This window comes from Sminthopsis crassicaudata, chromosome 1 (genome assembly GCF_048593235.1).
Source record: "Sminthopsis crassicaudata isolate SCR6 chromosome 1, ASM4859323v1, whole genome shotgun sequence".
Taxonomy (NCBI): domain Eukaryota; kingdom Metazoa; phylum Chordata; class Mammalia; order Dasyuromorphia; family Dasyuridae; genus Sminthopsis; species Sminthopsis crassicaudata.
The window spans coordinates 282330357-282353133 of NC_133617.1; the positions used below are offsets into that span (position 1 = coordinate 282330357).

The 22777-nt window shown below is 34.4% G+C and overlaps 1 protein-coding gene across 7 annotated transcripts in view; it reads right to left on the reverse strand.

Moving 5' to 3' along the window:
• Window positions 1–3149: 3149 nt before the first annotated feature.
• ELOC (elongin C) overlaps window positions 3150–22777 on the reverse strand; it is a 36501-nt gene continuing 16873 nt past the window's right edge. For 6 of the 7 annotated variants that reach the window (XM_074278896.1, XM_074278893.1, XM_074278891.1 and 3 more), the window contains 3 exons: window positions 16674–16732; window positions 14169–14312; window positions 3150–5328 (listed from right to left, as the gene is read on the reverse strand). In XM_074278896.1, the coding sequence (XP_074134997.1) occupies window positions 5138–5328; window positions 14169–14312; window positions 16674–16677 (339 nt within the window). In that variant the 5' untranslated portion in view covers window positions 16678–16732 and the 3' untranslated portion in view covers window positions 3150–5137. Of the gene's footprint in view, window positions 5329–14168; window positions 14313–16673; window positions 16733–20860; window positions 21366–22777 lie in introns of those variants that run through there. The other variant, XM_074278897.1, reaches the window with a different exon arrangement.

Genomic DNA, 22777 nt, shown 5'->3' on the forward strand with positions numbered 1-22777 from the left:
TGGGCAGTTTGGAAATCAGTAGGAAAGAATAGAAAATGAAGACTAGAAAGATGGTTGAGGTTACAAATTGCAAACATTGGAGAGAATAGGATTACGGATATATATAGAGAGGTTGGTTGTGATAAGAAAAACCAACTCACTGACAGATTATGGGGAAGAATTGGGTAATGGGGATTATTTGAGGTTTGGAGATGGAATAAATCAGATCCAATGGCCTCAATTTTCTCAATAAGAAGCAAGATCCTCTGCTGGGGGTAGGAGGTACGAATTAAGAGAGAAGGAAAAATAAAATAAAGGAGTCTTGAGGAGAGAAGAGGTTTTGAAAAATTTGATAACTGGAGATTAATTAAGGAAGAATGAAAAACATAACCTTGTTGCCATAGGAGTAAAATTGGATAGCATGAATTTGACCTACAAGCCTAAACTCAATTCTATTTTTCTAGAGTCCTTAGGACTATCAATATATCAAATCAGACCCGTAAGAGTTTATAAATATATGCTCGATTACCTCGGTTCTCTAGTGGGGTGGAGGAGGGGAACTATAACAGCCTTCTCACGATTGAGGATGTGTCAATAATGATAAAGGGAATTCCCAAAGAGGAATGGCAAAGATGGTGAGCTAACAGAATTTCATTCATCATATTTGTATTTTAAGTGCCTAGCACCTATCAACTTTTTAATAAATACTTAATTTCAAGGTGATTACATTTGGAAGATCTGGTGATTCCCATTTGGAAGTATTAGTTTTGGTGATTTTTTTAGGCTTGTCAGGTAAATATGATCACCTCAGACATGTGACCCTGGGCAAACTATGTATCCTTCCTGTACACTAAGCAATTAAAACTTTTAAGATTTAAAAATTATAATCTAGGGGCACTAGGTGGGGCAGTGGATAGAGCACCAGCCCAAAAGTCAGGAGGACCTGAGTTCAAATTTGACTTCAAGACACTTAACTTGTCCTAGCTGTGTGACTTTGGGCAAGTCACTTAAACCCAATTGCCTCAGGGGGAAAAAAAGAAATTATAATCCAGTGACAGAGAATTTGAAACTCAAAATTTTTCAATGTAAAAAATTGGGGGGGGAGGGGCTTTCTGCATGCAATTGGAAAAAATAAAGTATTATCAGAAGAAAATAAAATTGCCAAACTGAATTTATGTTTATTATAACACATCCAAGTAGACTGATTAAAACTGTAAGGTTTTAAAAGATTTTTATTGGATAAAAAGTTACCTGCATTTGAATTTTCTCTCGGCTATTTTAACCAGACCATCCACACAAGCTTCTTTAAATAATCATAAATCATAACTTAGAATTAACACCTTGCCACAGAGGTCTTCAGAATACAAAAATTTTTTTTAAATGTTAAAACAAATTCACAGATTAGTATAGGTTGTCATCAAATAGGAAGCTTTTCTGGAGGGAAAAAAAAATCCAATTCAAATGTACTTGTAGTTTACTATCCCTATAAAAGAAAATCCTGATAAACATTATTTTTTGATAAATTTACAAAACATTTGGTTATAGTAGGGTAATTCAGATGTTTCTAACATTTTAACATTTTCCAGTTAAGAAGGAGGGTGATGTTAAGAGGTGGAAGAAGTGGTTACAGGTTGAAATTAGGTTCTAGTAATACACACTTTATCTATTTGCTTTCAATTAGAGGCAGACAGAGAAGGAGGGAAATAAAGCTGTCCAATGTGTTACAAAAGGATAGAGATTAGCTGCTAAACTGAAAAGGAAAAATTAGTTAAGCTGAACAGGCATTACAATTAGTGTACAGAGCATGCAAACCTTTCTTTTTAACACAATGACTAATGATAACAGGATGAAGTTAATTTATACAAGGATTTGAAACTGGAAAGCAGTCAACAACATTGTTCTAAGGATCTTACATTTTAATATAATTAGTAAGGACCATTCAAAACAATGTCCATTATGAAGATGCAGTAACTGGAATGTGTTGACTATATAAAATTTCATTAATGAAGTCTACTCTATGCCACTTTCAAGTTATCAAAATAAATTAAGCTTCTACAAATTTAGATTTACATACATATAGCATGGAATATACACACATTGAACCTAATTGTCTGTTTACTGAAGAAATGGGTAAGGGGTACATAGGTTGTGGGGGAGGGGACATCATCACATTGACAATGTTAAGTTACAAGGAGAATAGTATCTTTAATACATTAAGGAATACCACTACCAAGTCAAGAAACTATTACACAGTTGGCCCTTAAAAAAAATCTTAGGCAGTGTCCTGACGTCCATTCTAGTGTTTTCACCATGATCCAAATGATCCAAATCTTTATTTGTTCAAGTTAACAAACCATTAGGTTCTCTAAAAATCATTTTAATTTAGTCATAAGTTACAAAGTCGTGTTCCAAAATTAAATTAGGTTTATACATGTCAAATAAAATTCCATAATCAACTGCCCCCTAATGCTTATCAAACATTTAAAATTTTCAATTTTAAAACTAGATATGGACAATTTAAGCTCAGCATCACAATGTATAGGTGTAAATAAAACAATTTGTGCCTGTTAACTTAGGCTATATTAACTTTTTAGCATTTCCTGTATTTTTCTGGATTGAAATTTCTAGAATTCTTAGAACCAATTTAAAAAACGTAATATGGCTGTTTTGGTAGGATCATAAAATTAAAGCTTAACAGGATAAAATGTATATACTTTAAGGAGAGTAAGTCTGTCCTGGAGCATGAGCCGTTGAGGGGATAAAGAATAGAGACTGGACCAAATTTTGTTGGTACAGAATTTCAGGTAAGGAAATTCCCCATTATCAGTGAAGGTTGGCACTTTCTTGTCAATTTATATAGTTTGGAAGGTAGCCTGGGGGATTCACAGGTCATAGCTATCATGTGTGCAAAGGGGAGGGGGGCAGGGGTAGGGCAGGTCTTAAACTTAAGACTTCTTGGCTTGGAGATCAGCTCTCTATTCACTACACTATGCTGTCTCGAGCTGAACTGCATAAAAATTATATTTTTCAACAGCGTTTGTATTCAGAGATTCTGCTACCTGTGATATTCATTCACTGATTTCTGCACAAGAAACACATCCAAACCCACAAACTAAAATATTTAAGCTAATTTAGATATTCAGGGGACAATAAAAGATAAGCAAATGTTGCTGTAAAGGATTTTATTTAAAATAGAATCCTATATGCTGCAAATGCTACAACATAGGTTTAAATGAAATTTTAAAAATAAGCTAATATCAATTCCAAACACAATTATAAATTTGAATATATGAATTAAAATCTCTTAAATTAAACCAGGTAATATCTAATCATTCTGGGTATATAATACAATGACCGAAAATACCTATGAGAATTAAAAATCATAAACTGGGGAATTTAATGCTTTTGAAAATCAGGCTAGACTACATATAATACAAAATATCTCATTCTTTACTAAGCATTTTATCATGCAGTACCATTTTTGAATTACATAATTTCTCATCTGAATTCTAGCCATACTAATCTGTGGACATCAATTTTTATATTTTATGATGTGTTCAAGTGTAGCCATGAGTTAAAAAGGTAATCTATTAGGACAGACAGAGCCCATTAGAAATGTAGTTTCTGCTACCATCTTGACCTATAGGATCATCATATCTGTACATAATTGGTATTTGTAACTATCTAGCATTAAAAATCCCTGCACTTAAGCAGATATCAGTAAATACTTTGATATTGTGTATATGAACCAGAATTTGACTTAATGAATTACTAAACTAGATGTAATAATTATTTCCAATTAAGATTAAGAACAAACTGATTAGGTTTTCAGATAAATTTTTTTTCTTGGTAATCTGTTGAGTGAACTAAAATAATCTAGTCACCAGTATTTAAATTTATGTTTGTATAACTAATTCTGCTATTTGAAAAGTAGGAAGCTGAAACAGCCTTCATATTCTTGACTCCATACCTAGGAAAGATTGTTGAGTGAAAATTTAATTTGTCCTTGATAATACTAATGGTTAAAGTAATGTATATTTTCATCAAAATGAACCTAATTACACTCATGTAGTCATTATCCTTATTATGTATGGGCTTTGTTTCTTAGTATTAGGAAATCTCTAAATAGCTACTACATTCAAAGACACAAACCCATAAATCATTAAGGCGCTTTATGCTAGGCTTTTACCATAAATTTCACAGTCCTTCAAAGATGATTATTTTTTGTTCAATTCTGGTATTTTTTTTTTTGGGGGGGGGAAATAGAAGTACAGGGGGTGTGGAGGCTGAATTTTGCCATGATTTTATTTTAATACAATTGCTTAATGATTCTTTTTTAATGTAGTAAGTGAAAAGTAAATTGCAAAGGAATATTTCTTAGCTAGATGATTAAGTACAGTACTTTGGATTGTTCAAAAAGAATATTACTGTATGACTATCCCAAAGTTTTCAGAGCCAAACTATCTAGTACTATAGTTACTTATTGATAACTTGGCTAAAGTTCACTATTGCAAAAGCTATACCTAACAAACTTCCATAATGGTTTAAAAGAAAAGTACCACTTAAGTTATATGACAAAAACAGATATGCAGATACACTTCGATATGCTAACATGACTGCAATTTATCAAAAGATACAAGATCAATTCTTACGTATTTGAGTTATTAAAAAAATTAATGTTTTGGCAGAGCTATATTTATAAACACAAGTTGACAATGCAAAAGAGTTGCAAAATTAATGCTAGACAGCTATGACAGGTTCAAAATAACCCGACCCGTCTGAAAATAAACCTCCTAAAAATACTTAAGCCAGTATAAACCTGCAGTATATGCCTAAATTTCAGTACTTATAATCATTGTTCTAATATTTAAAACCACACCTAAAGGATAAGGCATAGCCATCTACTAATTGGCATACTTGTTTATTTCTCATTTAGTGAAAATGTCCTTATTTTATTAAAGTGGCAAAACAAATTTCAACTCTGATTGCTATGCAAAAGAAAGGACTGAATGTATCTGCTTTGCAATGAACTTTACAGTTCTCCACCACTCCCCACAACCACACCCCCACACACAACATGCTATTTGAAAAAAGTTACTAACTGAACTACAGGTATTAAATACTGAAAAAGTTAACAGTTTATTATAATTTATTTTATTTAACAATCTAGGAAGTTCGCAGCCATCAGCAATTCCAGTGCAATTTCAGGTGCAATTGGAAATTCAGGAATCTCTGTAGAGCTGTTAGTGTAGCGAACCTTGTAGGTAAAATACATGCATACTTTTGATAGCACATGTGATGGAATTTCTCTAAAATTAACCTCATTGGTTTCGTTTTCAGCAAACTGACCTGAAAAACAAAAGTAACAGTTAAGCTCTAGAGCTAGCCAACATCAAACTAAAGCACTTATATAATTCAAATTAGAGAAAGGTGAACAAGACCACGAAGATAATATTCTACCATGTTCGTATAACAGAATGAGAAGATTTGACAAGGTAGCAGAGTATAAAGTATATTATGTTTAGGAGTCAGGAGGCCTGAGTTCACATTTAGGCTCTGGTAGTAGATCAAGGGCATTTAACTTCTCTGGGGTTCAGCTTCCTTATCTTATGAAGTAGGATGCTAAATGCAAAGATTTTTTTTTCCAGTTTCATAACTATATCCTATCCTATATCCTAGTTGACAAGTAGTTGGTCATAAAAAGCCTTATTTTTAAGGAATGAAATTCTAAAACTTTCTTTGGTAGTCTAGTACCTTAACTATTTAATCATTCTTAACGACCTACCCTTATAGTTTGTTCAATGTACTTTTTTTTTTTTTTTTTTTTTTTTTTTTTTTTAAGCTGAGGCAATTGGGGTTAAGTGACTTGCCCAGGGTCATACAGCTAGGAAGTGTGTGAGGCCAAATTTGAACTCGGGTCCTCCAGAGTTCAGAGCTGGTGCTCTAACCACTGCTCCATGTAGCTACCCTCAAAATTTACTTTTTATATGAAATACAAAATCTACTTGAAAGTCACCCATTAGCCTTCTCTTTTTCTGAGTAAGCTACTTAACCACTTTAGTTTCTCACAAGCATTTTCAGGATTATGCTGTAAGCTCTTCTATACTCATTATTGGAAGCATATAAATTTTTTTGGAGAAGTCATTGGAGATGTTACTATTTGCATCTTTAAAAGCATCCTACTCTACTCTACTGTAGTCTTGTTCAATTTAATGGATAGTGAGGCTCAGGAAACAATATGGTATTCAATTCTGCTTGGCCAGAACACTCAGATAACCCTAGATCGTCCAGTTTTAAGGCATGCTGAAATTATGTTGTACCAACTTTGTATGGGTGTGGTTTTGTTTTGGTTTTTTTGGAAGAACTGCCTATATTCAGAAAGAGTCAAAAGCAGATTGGCCAGCTAAATTTTTTGGCCACAGTAAATTACAAAGGACAACTTATAAGGTCTATTAGTGAAATTCCAAACTAGTGAAACCACAGACCCTTCAAGTCCTGAAGTATACTTTGGTTAACTCACTATAAACCATTTCCTTAAAATTCTTAACCTTGATCTTTACTCCAAGAAGAGATTTAGGTTACAAGTAGCAAGATTTTACAAAGAAAGAAAGTCTGGATGTTGGAGAAGACAGAATAACTGTAAAATCAAGAGCATAATTTCTAAAGAAAAACTATACTATCTTATGACTTAAGGAGTTGAACAAAGATATTCTGATTCCAGAGTGAGTGCCAACCTCCTTTCACCACAATTAAATCATTCTCTGAAAAAGGTATTTGCTCTAAGCTTTCAAGTCAGGTTTATGTATAAAGAGATCTACCATTGAGAAACTGTTTTAAGGGCAGCAGATAGAATGCCTGGCCTGGAGCCATGAAGATTCACCTTGAGTTCAAATTGGGCCTCAGACATTTATTAGCTATGTGAAGCAAGACACTTAACCCAATTTGCCTCACTGTAAAATGAGACTAGAGAAGGAATCGGCAAACCACTGCAGTGTCTCTGCCAGGAAAATCCCTAAATGGATCACAAGTAGTTGGGCATGACTGAAAATGACTAACAAAAGATTTCCTTATGGATTATTTTATTTGGTCCTTACAACCACTCCAGAAAGTGGATACTATTATTATCCACATTTTTCAAAGGAGGAAACTAATTGAGAAGTCATTTGCCCTAGGGTACTCCAGATGGTAAATATTTGAAGCAGAATTTGAGCTCAGGTCTTCTCGACTTCAAGGCCAACTAACAGTCCTTTCATAAATATGTAAATACCATATTGGCTTAAACTCTAGATATATGTATCATGGGTAAGTTAACTTTATGACCATAAAGTTAATTTAATCTAATCTAGCTGTTTAAGTATGTGTTCAGAACAGATAAATGTTATTGGACTAGTATATAATGATTTATTACATTAGTAGTAAGAGAAGGGAGCAAATAGTGAAATAGCCTCAAAGTCAAAAAGACCTGGATTCAAATACTACTACCTTTGATACTGTTTGACCCCACTCTGGACAAGTCAAACTCTTAGTGCTCCAAGTAACTTTTAAAGATTCTTTAAATCACCTGCCTCCCTCAGCACCCATGCGCTTATTCAAATTAAGCTATCCTAATCCTGTAATTCTAAAACCTTATACAAACCCCTTTCCCCACCCCCAAATTCAACTGTTTTACTTCTACCCATTTCAATACTACCTCCTAAATTTCTCCAACTTTATCCAATTCCTTTCACTGTATTCTCTAAGTACAGTTAATGCCAATTAAACTTACATACATTTTAAACCTTTTCCTTTCTATATATTTAGGCTCCTTTCTGATGACATCACTGGCCACCATTTTCAGTACATGCAAGGATCACCAACTTGCAAATCCTCTTGGATAATAGTGGGAAAAGTTGACATGCTTGATGCTTCCCATGGCTACTTCCAGATTTTCTCTCTATAACCATCTTTTAGCAACCTTTCTTTTGTGGCACATTCAAAAGAGATTTATCACCTAATCAGGTTGCAGTAACTGTAACCCATAAACCTTTAGAATACCTGCCATACTTTTTCTGGCAAATTTAGTGCCAAGCTCATAGTTTCTTTCCATACCAATTCCTGCCTTCATACTAGAAGAATCTTAAGTTTCTAGTTTCTCAAATTATCGATTTCTCATGACCTATTTTTCCTCTGTACCTCAATTACATCCGGTGATACCCTTGATCTTTCTATGTGTTCTACTTCCATGTTCATGAAGTCCAAAATTTCTTTATTATCATATTTTTTCCTGTTTTTATGATTTAACACCCTATTTCTTCATACTTGCCATGACCCCCAAATCCTTTATCCTGGCAGTTTTTTTCCAGGTCATCGATGCTGTACTCTTCTCCTTCCTTCCCTATCTTGCCTTGGTAAGTCAGTTTAACTTTACATTCCATGTCCGCTCGTCCTATTGAGGATCACATCATTTCAACAGTGGAGATTCTCATCATACACTATTTTTGCTCCTATTCACAGCTTGCTGAACTTCTGAATTAAGTCTTGAAAGTGTTGATCAGAACCACGAAAAGTTTATGTTACATAATCTCTAATTGCAGAGAAGTAATACTTTTATATCTCCTTAATTGATGAACTATCTCAAAGTGGCTATTCCAAACCTTTACATCTCTTTCAATTTCTCATGGCATCTTCTCCTCCTATCCTTTCAGCTGAGAACCTTGTCCTACATTTAATAAGAAAAACAAAAAACCAAAACCCAGAAGCATTCCCTGAGAATTTAGGTCCTAGGAGGGAGTGGGCATTCCTTCTTTCCCTTCCTCATCTCAAATCATTCAAATGTCTTCCACTCCCAGTATTCTCCTTCAGCCATGTCTCCAAGAGAATCCCCTTCTTATTGTGAAAAGAAACTGCAGTAGGAGAGAATACGAAGCAGGGAGACCAAAAGACTGCTACAATTGTGCTGGTGTGAGGTGATGATGGCCTCCATCAGGGTGATAGCTATGTAAGTGGAGAGAAGTAGAAGTATACAAGAAATGTTGTGAAGGTACCAACAATGAGACTTGAAAACGCGATATGTTGAATGAATGTGATCGAGAAGTTGAGAATACCAACAAGGTTATAAGCCTGGGTGACAGGGAGGATGGTGATGTTTTTGACCATAAAAATAAAGTTCAGGTGAATCATTAAAGTTCAGATAAAGGGAATGCTTGGGAAATTTAAAAAAAAAAAAAAAAATTTTGAACTATATTTTACATGTTTACTCGACAACCAGTATAATATGTCTAATAGGTAAATGATGTGAGATTGAAAGTAAGTTTAGGTAGATTTAAGAATCACCTGCATGGAGATTATAACTGAATCCATGGGAGTTGAAGAGATTATCAATCAAAATCATAGAGAAGAAGAGGATTCAGGCCAGAGCCTTGGGGGACACCCAAAGTTAATGGTCAGGACCTACAGGAACATCCAGGAAAGGAGACAAAGGAGTAGTAAAACAGGCATGAGAAAACACTTATAAAAACCTTAAAAAAATACAATTGTGAAATTGGCATATAGGAAGAAGAGGGTCTGAGTTGGTGTCTGGGAGTGTGTGTGTATGGAGTGGGGAGGGGAAGATACTCAGCAGATAGGATCAGGATGAAGATCCAACAAAGGAAACCAAGAAGGAGGGGGTCCAAAAGGAAAGAAAAGAACCAAGAGAGAATATTATTACAAACACCTAGAGAAAAGAAGGTACCAAGGAGAAAAAGGATAATAAAATTATTTATATCACAGAAGTCGAGAAGGATGAGGACTGAGGAAAGGTCACATATTTTGCCATAAAAAGATTATTAGCTTTGGAGAGACCAGTTTCAGATGAACTATAAGACTAGAACTTAAGTGAAGAATGTTTAGAAGGGGAGGAACTTGAGGTGTCCATTCTAGATGGCTCTCTCAAGCAGCTTAGCCATGAAAAGAACATAGAACAATAGCTAGCAGGGATAGTTGGAACAAATGAAGTTTTTTAGGATAAAGACATTTCCCCTCAGAATGTGAATTCTTTGAAAAGCAGGCACGGGTTTTGCCTTTCTTTGCATCCCCAAATGCCTGGTATATGATAAACTGTTGACTGACATGTTTGTGTTTCTAAGAGCAGGAAAGCCAATACAGATAGGGAGAGAAGATTGGTGAGAGAATGGGTATGATTCAGAGGCAATCCACTGGCAATTAAATGGATGGAATAGGATCAAGAGTATATTAGAGGGGCAGCTAGATGGCGCAGTGGATAGAACACCAGCCCTGAAGTCAGGAGGACCAGAGTTCAAATCTGGTCCCAGACACTGGCAAGTCACTTAACCCCAATTGCCTCACCCCCCCCCAAAAAAAAAAGTATATTAGAGAGGAAGAAGAATGACTTTTTTGTGTCTGATGGGTGAAGGAACAGATACATACATCTTGGTGATGTGAGATGAAGAAGGGAAAGATAAAACTCGATGAATAACCTCACTTTTTTAGGTAAGGGAGGAAGCAAGAACCTCATTTTGAGAGAATAAATGAAGAAGGAATGTCATGGGAGTTTGAAATAGTCAATGTTAAGTAGAATAGTGAATCAATCAGGGAAGTGACTTGTACTGTGGGATCCTTTGAGATTACATAAACTTGGAGTGAAGCATAATTTTGCACACAAATGGGATCAAAGACAGTCCACGGTAAAAATGTTTCTTTTTATCCTCAGCACAAAGTAAATGCTTTCATGATGATGTCCTGTATCTTTGGAGGGCTCAGTCAGTATAAGGAGGGAAAAAGTAAAAATCATTTATAGTGCCTATTATGTGCCAGACACTGTGTAAAGATTTAAAAAAAATAACACTGATCCTCATAACCTTGTAAGGTTGGTGTTTTTATTATCCTTTTTGCAGCTGAGGAAACTAAGGCAAAAAGAGGTTAAATCTCTTGGCCAGGGGCACACTGATCTTCTTTTTCCTTGTACCCAAGAGTCTATCTCCCAAGTATGTGCATTTGAGGTGTCTGAGGCTGAATTTGAACTTCCTGACTGTAGGTCCAGTACTCTATGCATTATATTACCTAGCTGTCTCCACTATTCCCCCCCCTCTTCTCATTTATCTCATCTCCTCTGGTTCCAACTATCATCTCTCTAAAGATGACTCTCCAGCCTACATAAAATATTAACTTCTCATATCTCTCCCGAGCTGCCTGAATCACCACACATTTACTCAGATGCCTTATAAGCATTTCAAAGTCAACATTATACTACAAGAACTTATCAATTTCCTTCTAAATCTACCTCTTTGCATAACTTCCCTATTTCTGTCTAGGGTACCACCACTCAGGTCCATGTTTAGTCATCCTAAAGTTCTTTGCCTTCTCATACTTCTCATATGCAATCAGTGGCCAGTCTTAACATTTCTATCTCCCAAAGGTATCTTATGTTTATTCCCTTTTCTTACAAGCCCATCATATTACTTAAAGCCTTCAATTCTTTTGTGTGTGTATGGGAGGGGACTTAACCTTAGTTAAGTAACTTGGCCAGGGTCACATAGCTGATAAGAGTTAAAAGTCAGAAGCTGGGTTTGAACTCGGGTCCTCCTGACTTCAGAGCCAGTGTTCCATTGTGCCATCTAGCTACCCCACCAATACCTTTTCCCAATAGGGCAGTCTCCTAAATGATCTCTCCAGCAAGTCTTTCTTTTCTCTAATGTACTTTCTCTATAGTTGCCAAATGTATTCCTCAAGCATAGATCGGACTGTCATCTTCCTAGTTCAAAGAAGCTTAAGTTGTTTCCTATTATAAATAGGATAAAATATAAACTCTATTGCTTGGTATTTCCCCCCCCCTGAGGCTGGGGTTAAGTGACTTGCCCAGGGTCACACAGCTAGGAAGTGTTAAGTGTCTGAGATCAGATTTTAACTCAGGTCCTCTTGAATTCATGGCTGGTACTCTATCCACTGCGCCACCTAACTGCCCCTATTGCTTGGTATTTAAATGCCCTTTACAATCTTATTTTAGTTTATCTTTCTAGAATTAATTTTTCCTAGTTTGGAGGAGAAACTGCTCTCTCTAAAGTTACTAATGATCTTGTCAAGTCTAATGATCTTTTCTTAATCCTCATTCTTCCTGACTTCTCTGTAACCTCTGACAAAATCAATCACCCTCTTCTTGATGTTATTCTTGTGTCTTAAGTTTTTATAATACTGTTCTCTCCGGCTTTTCTTCCTTCTGACCACTCCTTCCTTGTTAGTCCCACATGCTCACCATAGTGTCCACTAAGGCTCGAGACTTATTTCTATATTTTACTTGAAGTGATTAGTTCCCATGGACTCATCTTAATACTTATTTATGGTTTAAATTTTACTACTTAGCCAGTCTAACATCTTTTCTGATCTTTGATCCAACTGCCTATCGGACACTTCAAACTATAAGGCCTGCAGCATAAGTGAATATAGCATTTAATAAATACTTATGTAGGATACAGCCAGAAAAGATAGTTCCTGGTCTCAAGGAGGCTCATGTATAGGAGACATATGGGAAGTTTCAGATATTGGTCTCTTCTAAAATTTCATTTCCATTGATAAAATCATATTTCAGAATAAAGAACTTTGGTGGCAAAAACTTTTTCTGTGTCTTCAGCAGCTATGGTTGCAATACCTTAGAACTGATGGCCAGGAATTACTTCCACAGGGTTTACTTCCCAGGATGCCATCTGAAGATACTGGTCCCTGATTGCCACCACATGTCTAAAACTGGACTTCTCTTTCAATCCTCTCTTCCTAATATTTCTATTATTGTTAAGGGTAACACTATCATCCTAATCATCCAAATTAACAACTAAAGTGTCATCTTCTATTTCACAATCTTTCACATCCTATATCTAAGCTATTGCCATGTACTGTCAATTCACAGCATTTCATTTATATCCCCTTCCTCTTGACACCAGCCTCCACCCTGTTACAGGGCCTCTCCTTCATACCTGGACTATTCTAATAGGCTGCTTGGTTGGGTTCCTTGCCTTAAATTTCTCCCTTCAGTCCGTCCTCTCCTAAGTTATCAAAATGAGCTAAGATACAAGTCTGACCATGCCACTTTTCTTCTCTTATATTTCTATTACCTCCAGATTCAAATACAAAATCCTGTTAAGCTTTTAAGGTCCCTCATAAGGTTCATCACTAAACATAACTTATTCTCCTCTACAAAATAAGCGATATTCCTCTCAACTCTATTTTTATTTGCTGTCTCTGACTCCTGGAATGTTCTCCCATTTCACCTCTATCTTTTGGCCTCTCAAGTTATAGCTAAGATCCCATCTTCTGCAAAAAAGAATTTTTTCAGTTATTCCCCACTCACCCCATTAATTTCTCTGAGATGATCTCCAATTTATTCTGTATATATCTGGTTTACAAATAGTTGCATATTTTCTCCATTATATGGCAAGTTCCTTGAAAAATAATATTATTTTCATCCTTCTCTCCATTTTTCTGTGTTTTCAGCACAGTGCCTGGAAATTAGTTGGAATTTAAAAAATGCCTACTGACTTCATAGCAACTCCTTCCTAATTCCCCAAATCTGATCAGTATTATAGCCAAGATGCCTATTTATTAAACTTTGGGTCTGACTATTCAGCTTCTGCTTTTACATAGGCTTTTCCTCATGCCTAGAACTCTCTCTTTATCTTTGTTAATATCAAGCTCTCTTCAAGTCTCAGTTCAGGGTCTAGTTCCTAATTAGATATTTTCCAATTCACCCAATTAACTGGGCCTTTTCAATTACCCAAAAATATTTCATATACTTTATACTTATCTCAGTTTAAGTTGTATTCTCTAGTCCTACCACCTGCAGAAAATTAACTCCTAGAAGGAAAGAACCATTTGAATCTTGCTTTTGTATTCAAATAAGTAGCATGTAGTATCTTGCATACATAAGCACATAAATGCTTAATGAATTAATTTCATAGTAAGCATTTGTCTTTAACTGAGGATCAGCATAAATACAATAGTTTTCTTTAAAAACCTTTATGAAAGTTACATTGGGCTTTTTTTTAGACTCTCCCCCCCAAAATAAAAATTCAAACTGATGGTAGGACACACTCAAAATCTCTCACCAGTATTTTTTAAATTTCACACATCATTTAAGAAAACAAATATGTACCATACTTCTCAACACACAAAAAACAAGCAAACAAAAACTCTCAAGGGCTAATATATATTTCTATACGTACCTGGGCCACTTAACATGGCTTTTATTGTTCCTGATGTTAAAGCATGCTCTCTTTTAACGATAAATTCATGACCATCGGAAGATATCAATTTCACATACATTGCATCTGGGCCCTCACACCCACCATATGTTTTCTCTTCTCCATCTAAAATAAAGCCAATGTTAAAATAGCTTTATAATTACAGTCATGAAATAGAAATGTCCTTTTATTCATTAATGTTTGAAAAATATTATGACTTTTAAAAATTTGGGGCACAGTGTCTGGACATCTCTATAGAGACGTCACAAAAAAAAAATTTGCACAGGGAAATCTATCTACAAATTTATATGTGATAGTAATAGCTTTTATTTTTAAAAAGTGGATGTTCTAAGCCACTTCTTTTTACAAAGTCTGTTTATGAAATGAACTTAGGACTTCAAAGGCAAAACTTTTATTAAAATAAATTAGTACCTTATAAACAATGTTAAATTTTTTTTTTTTTGGGGGGGAGGTTTCCACAAAAATCAAAAAAAAATTATCTGAAAAAAGTTAACAGTCTTGGTTATTTGCTTTTAAGTCTCACATAGAATTAGATTCTTAACCTTGTTTTAAGGTATAAGTTTGCTGTTGGTCATTTTAATGATGGAAATGTGATAACTTCAAAATGAACCATCTTAAACACAGACAATATTATTTGTACTTTAACTCAAGATATTATAGATAGAAATTACAATAGGCATGCAAGCATGTTCTAAACAAATGTTTTAATCACAAATCTTAAATAGAAACAAAAATCATACCAATCTAGTGCTAATATTTAAGTTTGATGCTCTATCCTGGCATTTATGAAGGTAGAGCAGGTGTACTCTTTTTTTAAAGAGTTTTGTTAATTGGCATTTTTTCCATATCACTTATAGAGATTTAATTCCTGAGCCTGAAAAATTATCTCTACCATATATGGGTCACAGATTTAAAATTAGAAAAAACACCTTGAGAGATCATCGAGTCTGCCCCTTCATTTACAGATGAAGAAAATGAAGCCAAAAGCAAGTTATTTGCTTAAAGTTATACTAAGGATCTGTGACTTCAAATCTAGCAATCTTTTACATGATCACATTTACCCTTATAGAGTATATCACTATTTTTGTGATTTTACAAAAAAGAAATCACAAAGAAATAATTTATACAAGATCATTTAATACTAATACAGTGAAACATAAAAGGTCAATCTTGAACTCAGGAATACCAAAGTTCAAGCCTACTTCAGATACATATTGGCTATGTAATCTGAACAAGTCTTTTAACCCCTCAGTGCCTCAGAAAACTTTCTCAAACTGCAAGTTGAATCACAGTTGTTTATCTGCACTGGTAGAGGAAGTTTCATCACTGGCAATTACAAAAATGAAATCATAGCTCTGGACAGAACAAAAATAAGAGAAGCTAAATTCTTAGACATTCAATTTTAAATGTGTAAAATACAAATTTGTGAAACTAATTATTATTCCATTACAAATGCATTTTGTTATAATGTAGAGTTAAACTTCTCTTCATTTAATTAAACTTATAGAAAAATCAAGGTTTTTTTTTTTTTTTAGCACTAAACAATGATAAAATTGCTATTAAACATTTTAATTATTTCATGATTAAGTTTACAGAGGATCTAAATTTTAGTTTAGGGGAAAAGTGCTCAGTTATGTAGCAATTCTGGAACTAAGAAGTGATCACCGTAGTGGGACTGTATTTCTAGAAAAGTTTAAAGTAATGGGTTAGCCCTAAAACTTAGAATCAAAGAACTTCAGAGCTGCAAGAGCACCATAAGATGAAGATGTTCTTTCCACAATGTAGAATAAACCTTAAAAAGAAGTGTGTAAAATTCATGGAAGGATAAACATTAAGAACTTTAAGTTTTGTTTAAACAAAGGCAAATAACTATGTAGTAAATTGAAGCAAACATCCTTATTCAACTATGTCAACACTAATTCAGGTCAGGGTATTATTGTAAGAGCTAGAATTTTTAAAAATACTTAACTATAAATGAATCACTTCTACACTTTTAACAGTAGCCCTTATTCAAATTTATACATGTATGAAAAAATAGACTTTCCGTTAATCTTTCCCTACAAAGTAAAAATAAGAATTTCCATTTATTTTTAAGCAAATTGCTTCAAAAACTTTTGAACAAAAATTCTGAATAAAGGCCAATATTTTTCCAATAGGGTATTGTAAAAGTCCTAAAAAATATTATGTACTTTATCTGAATTATTAAAAAAAAAAAAAAAAAAAAACAAAAAAAAAAAACTAGCTTGAACTTTTCAAAGAGTATTTTTTGTTCTACTATTATTCTGCTCATTTTCTTACTTGACCATCTAAAGAAAATTTTGAAAGAAAAAAGGATTATAACTTATGCTTTTAAAGCTTGAAGTACTACATAAATCCTAATTATTATGAGCTATCATTACACATTATTGTGATAACTAGATATATAAAATAACATTATAAAAACTCCAATTCCTTTATAAAACTTACCCATTATCTCCTTATGAAATTATATTTTGTTTCCACAGGAATTTTAACAAAACACCTTCCTGAAAAACCAGAATTTTAAAGTTAACATGTAAAATCAATATGTACACAATTAACTATTACTAATAATAATGTCATGTATTAAAATATCACTAATTTCATAATACACACTTTGGAAATATGTACTATCTAATCCCATTTCTACATGTTAGAGAAGCTACCTATATTATGAATCTGATGGGCATTAAAATATTTCATGACTTCTGGTTAGATAATTGTTAGAGGTGAAAGAATCTAGCTAGCTAAAATAATATGAGCAAAAAAGTTCAAATCAATTGAACATCTATTTATTAAGCATATATTATGTACAGCATGCTAGGAATACAAAGGCAGAAAGTAAGATAGTCCCTGGCCCAAACAAGTTTACATTTTGCTAGGTAGATATAACATGTAAACAAGATTATATATGAGTGAATTTTTTTTTAATTACTAAAAGCTTACTATGTATCAGAACTCTTAAGTGTCAAGGATACAAATAAAACAAGTAACCTGGTTCTTCCCTCAAGGAACTTACATCCTAATAAGAGAAGACAACACATATATAAGAAAGATGTTGACCAAGAAGGAACATGTTGATCAGGGAAATCACAATAATGATGAATACTTTCAAGGAATAATAAATGTTGATTTAGTTATTATCCCCAAAGATTAAGTAAGAAAGAGGAGGGACATCCAAGGCAGTATGATGAAGATGGTCAGGGAATTATTAAGTAGCAAGTTTCACACACACACACACACACACACACACACACACACACACACACACACACACAATTACCTTAGTGGTCAAATAACTTTTAAAAGAAAGAAGGCTAGAAAGTTAAGTTGAAATTGGATGGCAAAGGGACCTAAATGTCATACAAAGGAACTAGCATTTTATCCTAGCTGTAATAGGGAGCTACTTAAGATTGTAAAATAGGTAATATGGTCGACCTGTGCTTTAGTAAAATGACAGATGGAGTGATGAGGGGAGACACTGTAGTGAGGGTGACTAATTAGGAAATTGTTACAATGATTCACACAAAGGGTGATAAGGACTTAAGATGATGGCAACTCAAATGAGATAGGATTGGTGGGAAATACTGAGACACAATTCTAAAATAGTTAATACTAGCCAGTAAAGCCCGACTGCAGAACTATGTACCACAAAACTGGTTGTAACCCTGAAGATCCAGCAAAAATATTTGGGGGGATAAACGCCAGAAAATAAAAACAAAACAAAACAAACAAAACAACAGCAAGAAATAAACTCTAGACTATTTAGAATAATACACACACACACACACACACACACACACACACACCACTCTCCCCCAATATGGTCTATTTTTGGTCTAGTGGTGGCTGTAAATGGGAGAAGGATATAGGAAGAGAGTTGGGACATCACTATCATGATTTTAAGTTTATTTGCATTATAATTCCAAAGTAAAGATACCAGTAATCAAACAATTTTCTCCCCTGCTCTCCCAAATATTTCCTCCAAAAATGATATTTGTAGGAGTTATGACATCTGTCACACAAAGTAATACATCTTTAAAATTGTCCCTTGAGGGGGCAAAATCAAGATGGCATATATATAATATATGGGGAGAGGGGGAGAGGGGGAGAGACTGACTGACTCCTATAGGAGACTCATTTGAGCTCTCGCCCAAGCAACTCCAAATACCTTTAAATAATACTCAAAACAATTATAGCAAAACTCACAAAAAGACAAGAGTGAAACAATATTCCAGCTCAAAACAAGTTAGAAAGTCAGCAGAAAAGATCTGTTGCACCAGGGTGAGAGTGGAGCACAATTACGTCAGCACAGACCCAAACAGCAGTGGTAATGGCTTCCACAGATCTTAGCCCATAGATGGTAAGGAAGTTGAACATGGGGAGGGGGAGAGAAGAGACTCTTTTTGGTGCTGAGGGAGGATTCTGTTGCTTTGTCCATATTCAGATCTGGGTTGTAGTCCAGATGGCACTCCCACAGTGAAGAGGAGCATTAGCATAACAGTGATAGCAGCCATAGTGGAGTAGGGACTCTCCTCACAGTTCCAAGCCAGAAAAGAGTACTTGTGGTCACTCAGACCAGAGCAAGGTCAAAAGAGTAATAAACAATTCTCCTTATATCATACCACCATGAAAGAACTAAAAACTTAGCTAAGAAAACAGCTACACAAACCCCCTGAGATTTCGGACAATGCACCCTTCACCCAGAAGGCAAAGGCCTACCTTAGAGCATTTAAAATTCAAGTAATAGGCTGGGGAAATGAGTAAACAACAGAAAAAGATGCTGACTACAGAAAATTAATATAGTGACAAGAAAGATCAAACCATATTCAAAATAAAATAATGTCATAGCTCCTAGATTCAAAGCCTCCAATAAAAATATTAATTGGTCCCCAGGACATGGAAGAAATTTAAAAAAAAAAAAAAAAAAAAAAAAAAAAAAAAAAAAAAGGTTTTGAAAGTCAAGTAAGAGAGGTAGAGGAAATTAGAACTGAGCAAATGAAAGCTAATGAATTTATGAGAAATCAAGAAAAAAATAAAACAAAACCAAAAGAATGGGCAGGGAAAAAAAGAGAAAAGACATTGTAAAATCTCACCAGAAAGACAACTAACTTGAAAAACTGATCCAAGAGAGATACCTGATATTCTAAAACTTCGAGGTAAAATAGAAATTGAAAGAATCCACTGATCACCTCCTGAAAGAGATCCCAAAATGAAAACACCCAGGAATATTATAGCCAAATTTCAGACCTTCCAAATCAAGGAGAAAATACTGTAAACAGTCAAAAAAACAATTCAAATATCGTGGAGGAACAGTCAGGATAACAGGATTTAGTAGCTCCTCAATTAAAGGGATCAGAGGCCTTGGAGTATGATATTCCAGAAGGCAAAAGAGAGGATTACAGCCAAGAATCACCTACCCAGCAAAACTAAGTATAATTCTTAAGGGGGGAAAAAACCAAAATAACAACAAAAAAATGTTCATTGAAATAGAAAACTTTCAAACATCCCTGAGGAAAAAATTAGAGCTGAATAGAAAATGTGACTTTCAAATACAAGATGTAAAAGAAGCATAAAAAGCTAAACATGAAAGAAATCATAAGGAATTATATAAGAATAAACTGCTTATATTTTATGTGAAAAATATCTAAAAATTATTAAGACAGTTAAAAGCAATATACATAGAAAGCAGATGTTTGAATTGAATGTGATCGTATGATTATCTAAAAAAAAATTAAGGGATTAAAAAAATGCACTGGGAAAGGGGGAAAGAGAAGTAGAATGAGATAAATTAGCTGATATGGAAAGATTTTATACTGAAGAGGAAAATGGAGAAAGCAGGGATGGGAGCACATGAACCTTACTCTCCTTAGAATTGGCTTAAAGAGGGAATAATATAACTACTTAGATATAGAAATATATCTTACCATATAGGAAAATAGAAAGAAAAAGAGATACGAGAAGGATGTGAGGAGTTGATAGAAAAAAATGCAGTTTGGGAGAGGCAAAAATCAGAAGCAAAACACTGAGAATGGACAGGGTAAAAGGAGAGAAAATAGGATGGAGGGAAATATGAAGTTGGTAATCATTGTGAAAAATTCATAGTGAGTTTCTCTGACAAAAACATAGAAACTGAGAAAACTGATTCAAATTTATAGAAATAAGAGCCATTTCTCAATTGATGGTTAGAGGATAAGAACAGGCAATTTTCAGACAAAATAATCAAAGTTATCTAGTCATGGTTAAAAAAAAAAAAAAAAAAGGTTGATGAGAAATGCAAATTAAAACAACTCTGAACTACTACCTCTCACCTGTCACATTGACTCACATGACAAAAAGAAAATGACAAATGTTGAAGGTGACATGGGAGAATAAAACATCAATGTATTATTGGTGAAGTTGTATAATAATTCGCTAACTCCAAATTATTCTTCAGAATCATGTTCAAAGGGCTCCAAAAAAATAATGCCTACAAAACCGTGCATACCCTTTAATCAAGCAATATCACTACTAGGTCAATATCCAAAAGAGATAAAATACAAAAAAGGAAAAAAAATCTATGTGTAGAAAAGATGTATAGCAACTCTTTTAGTAGTGGCAAAGAATTCCATCAATTGGTTTAGCAATCTCCACACCTCCTTCCTCTCTCTCCACAGCCAAGAGAATGACGCTCCTTCTCCTACTCCACCTACAGATATCACTTCCCCTTCTTTGTCCACACCCACGGATCAAGCCAGCTAAGAGTTGAGTAGGTTCATCCTCCAAACATGTTAATAGAGAATTGCCCAATTGGCAATTAGCCTCATGGGCTCAGTCATCCAAGTGCATCTGCTCAGTTCTAGCTCTTTACATCTTTTGAAGAAAACAGGAGATTCTTATAGAAATGACTAATGTGTTGTGTCAAAGTCCTGTTGTCTCTCAATTATAATCTTTCTTTGGGAAGAGATCTCTTTTCTGTATAATCTTTTCCTCTGTGTGCAGGTTTCTTGGGAGGCTTCTGGAGCCTCCAGCCAGAGAGAAGGTAGAATCTCGAATCCTCTTCTTCCTGAATCTCCTCAAGCTTCCCTGAAGTTCTCTCGGGAAGTCTTGTCCTTCCCCAATCCAGGACCCATCCCAACTCTGGCCCAGAGTAGACTCGCTCCTTGCTCAATATTGTCTTCTTTTTTCCTCCCAGAGAATGGGCGTGTAAGAACTCAAGAGCTTGTGGGAAAATTACTTCAACCAATGAACTTGCTCTTTTTAAAGATTGTGTAAACTCCTTTTCATATGTAAACTCCTCCTCAGAAGTTCAAAGGGGTAAACTCCCTTTAAAGGCCGGAACCAAAGGTGTGAACTAGAGAATTGTTAAATAGCGACTTAGCACTTAGTAAGAACCTAACAAATTGGGGAATGGCTAAACAAGTTGCTATATATGATTGTGATGGAATATTATCATGCTTTAAAAAAACTAATAAGTAGGACACTTTCAGAAAAAATGTGAATTAACGTGAACTGAGCAGAACCAAGAGAAAGAACATTGTACCCTGTAACAGCAATAATATGATGATATACTATGAATAACTAGCTATTCTTAGCAATATAATGATCCAAGACAATTCTATAGGACTTATGATGAAAGGTGCTGTCTATCTTCAGAAAAAAACTGGCAAAACCTGAATACAGATCAAAGATATCTTTTCTTTATTTTTCTTGTTTTTAATCTGTGTTTTCTTTCACTTGATGGCTTATATATAAAGTTTACATTACTATACACACAGTCTATTGCTTGCCTTTTTAATGGGGAAAGAGGGTGAAAATTGAACTCAAAATTAAAAAAAATAATAAAAAGGAATGTTAAAATTGTTTTTACATGTTGTTGGGGAAAAAACCCAGAGAATCAGCTAAAGTCTAAGAAAACCACCAATTATGCCTGAGAATACTGCTTTAAAACAATCCTTTTCCACAGCACTACAGGAAATTTTTTCTATAAGGTAAACAAGTTTTTAGTTAACACACTAGTTGGCAGAAGACACCAAGAACATTCAAAAAACATAAATGCAATCTTACTCAAGGAGGAAAAGGAAAAAAAGCAGATTAAAGGAATAATTGTGTTTACTTCTTGTGAAACTGAATATATGTATTATACAACACCATACATTCTTCCCATCTCTCATCTTTAAGACTTAAGTAGATAATGTTTTAGAGCCAAATGATAAAGGATAAAGAATGTAATTTCATTGACATAGGAACCCCCAGAAGGGGAAACTACCTTCTTGCAAATTATAGTCTTAAACTTGGCTAGTATAGTAGGTATATGTCTGAGGCAGGATTTGAAGCCAGGTCTTCCTGTTTTTAAAGTCAAAGCTGCCCGCTATCCACTTTTACTATTGACTAATATACTAGTGAAAAATTATATTTTGTCAAATAAAATAAAAAGAAAATGACCTTGATTCTATATTGATTAATAATCCTTGATTACATGCCAAGCAATAAATGCTGGGGATATAAAGGCAAAAGTAAAATAGCCCCTAAGAAGCTTACCTTCAATTTGAGAGACAACGTGTTTAAATGTT